The 1,818-nt window shown below is 56.2% G+C and overlaps 2 protein-coding genes across 2 annotated transcripts in view; one reads left to right on the top strand and one right to left on the bottom strand.

Annotated features, from left to right (window-relative positions):
• Positions 1-416: 416 nt before the first annotated feature.
• PPTG_23934 (hypothetical protein) lies at positions 417-581 on the bottom strand (the record flags this gene model as incomplete). The annotated part of the gene is made up of 1 exon (XM_008914018.1): positions 417-581. One exon carries the CDS (start codon positions 579-581, stop codon positions 417-419), a length of 165 nt encoding a protein of 54 aa, XP_008912266.1.
• Positions 582-1,302: 721 nt separating this feature from the next.
• PPTG_23933 (hypothetical protein) overlaps positions 1,303-1,818 on the top strand; it is a gene marked incomplete at both ends in the record, with an annotated part of 4,019 nt that continues 3,503 nt past the window's right edge. Inside the window, one exon of the mRNA XM_008914017.1 lies at positions 1,303-1,779. Coding sequence (XP_008912265.1) covers positions 1,303-1,779 — 477 coding nt within the window. The remainder of the gene's footprint in view (positions 1,780-1,818) is intronic.

The following is a 1,818-nucleotide window of genomic DNA, read 5'->3' as shown; positions in this document are numbered from 1 at the left end:
TGCTTGCGGTGTGTTCGCAGACACCACGCGATCCAGTCTCCAATGCGGTATACATGACATGTACACCGATAAACTGAGTTTACATTTGGTGCTGCGCTCTAGCCAAACTGATATCTGAACCAGTGATGACAACTGCATGCCCATTAAGTAGTCGTTGTTACTGCGAACTTGCTGTTAAAATTGAACTCAGAACATTGAGATGCACATGCTAAACAATAGAGTGGACTTCATCGTGTGCCCCTTTAAACAAGCAGCTGGACGCCCAGAATTTGCCAGTGTGGCCAGCAACAATAGCATGTCGTCGTTGGTTAGACAATCGTCGATATCGACGGTCGATATCATATCTTCCTAATTTCAAATGCGATTGCCACACTACGTGCAGCTGAGAAGGAGCGAATGAAAGCAAGAAGTCATCGTCAGCTGGTTGCTCTCTTTGGCAGCTCCGTAATGGATTCACTAGAGAGCAATACACTCTTGACAAGAGTGTATTGTGCCTTCTCTAGCTGCCCAGCTGAGTGGTGGTAGCTACGATTGAACTGCGTGCTTTTCATTATCATGACACGCAGCACTTCGGAGGCCATAGGCTTTGTTACCCATAACGTGCCGCTACTCTAGGGAAGATCACATATCCCAATGTGTGAAATGCATCCGGTGCGTGAAAATCGATATGCAAGTTAGAGTGAAGGAAGTTGAGCCGACGCTAGGAGATGGCTACACCGCTGCCGCATCTTACAGCGTTAACGTTGCGAATAGATGCGCCTGACCACGCGTGCAATGTTGCCGAGTTGACGAGCAGACAGAGCGAACTCCAAGGCTCCCCGCTGCAACGTTCGCTTCTCAACGTTTTCGCTATCAGCCCAGCCCGAACGCATTCCCCGGACAGTCCACTTCACGGAAGCCCGGGATCGGGGAACTAATGGGCTGCAGACAAGCAAAATTTCGGCAATTACACATTTGACCATTTGGCTACAGGTCACACTGCGACTTGGCTCCACCGAACGGTACAGTGTGCCATGTATTCAGTGGAGGTCCGACTCTCTCGCCTCGTCTACACACCGTTAGTCGCCCTTTCTGTTCCTCTGCCAATCAAATGGGAGCTTCGAACACACAACACCTGGCTGCATGACCCAGCCCCGCATTCTACCGTTCTCCCCCGCCCTCCCTCGAGCCTATCGCGGCGGCTGTGCGCGTCGCCTGCTCGCGCCCGTCATTCCATCAATCGCTTCCGGTTGCTGCCCCCCCACGCTCGACGCTGCTTGCGCGTCGACGTACACTTTGATTGACTGAACAGGACCGACAGACATGGTGCATGTGCGCGCGGTGCGTGGCTTGGCGCTCGCGGCGCTGGCCATCGCGCTCGCCACAGAGACACAGGCCCTGACCGTCGACACGTCCCGCAACCTCTTGCTCGGCCTCGACGCGGGAGTGGACGTAGGAACCGTCACGAACGCAGCCACGGTCGCGCCCTCGGATAACGCGGACACACCTGCGTCAGCGCCGTCGAGCGGTTCTTCCCCGTCGACGGCCGACTCACCCTCGACCGATTCCACGCCGTCCGCAGCTGGCTCTCCATCGACGGATGCTACACCGTCGACTGCCGAGTCCCCGAGCTCGGGTAACTCGCTCCTGTCTCCCGTTACTAACATTTTGACGCCAGCCACGGACGCCCCTACGGCTACGACAGCGCCGTCCACCCCGACAACTTCGGACGACTCGTCGACGCCGGCAACGGATGCACCGTCGACCCCGGCCACGGAAGCTCCTTCGGTTCTGTCGCCTGTGACGAACTTGTTGACACCCGCGCCAGACACTGATGCT

The sequence above is a fragment of the Phytophthora parasitica genome (genome assembly GCF_000247585.1).
Source record: "Phytophthora parasitica INRA-310 unplaced genomic scaffold supercont2.57, whole genome shotgun sequence".
NCBI classification, from domain to species: domain Eukaryota; phylum Oomycota; class Peronosporomycetes; order Peronosporales; family Peronosporaceae; genus Phytophthora; species Phytophthora nicotianae.
The sequence above is the reverse complement of the archived record's forward strand: the minus strand, read 5'-3'. Positions and strand labels throughout refer to the sequence as shown.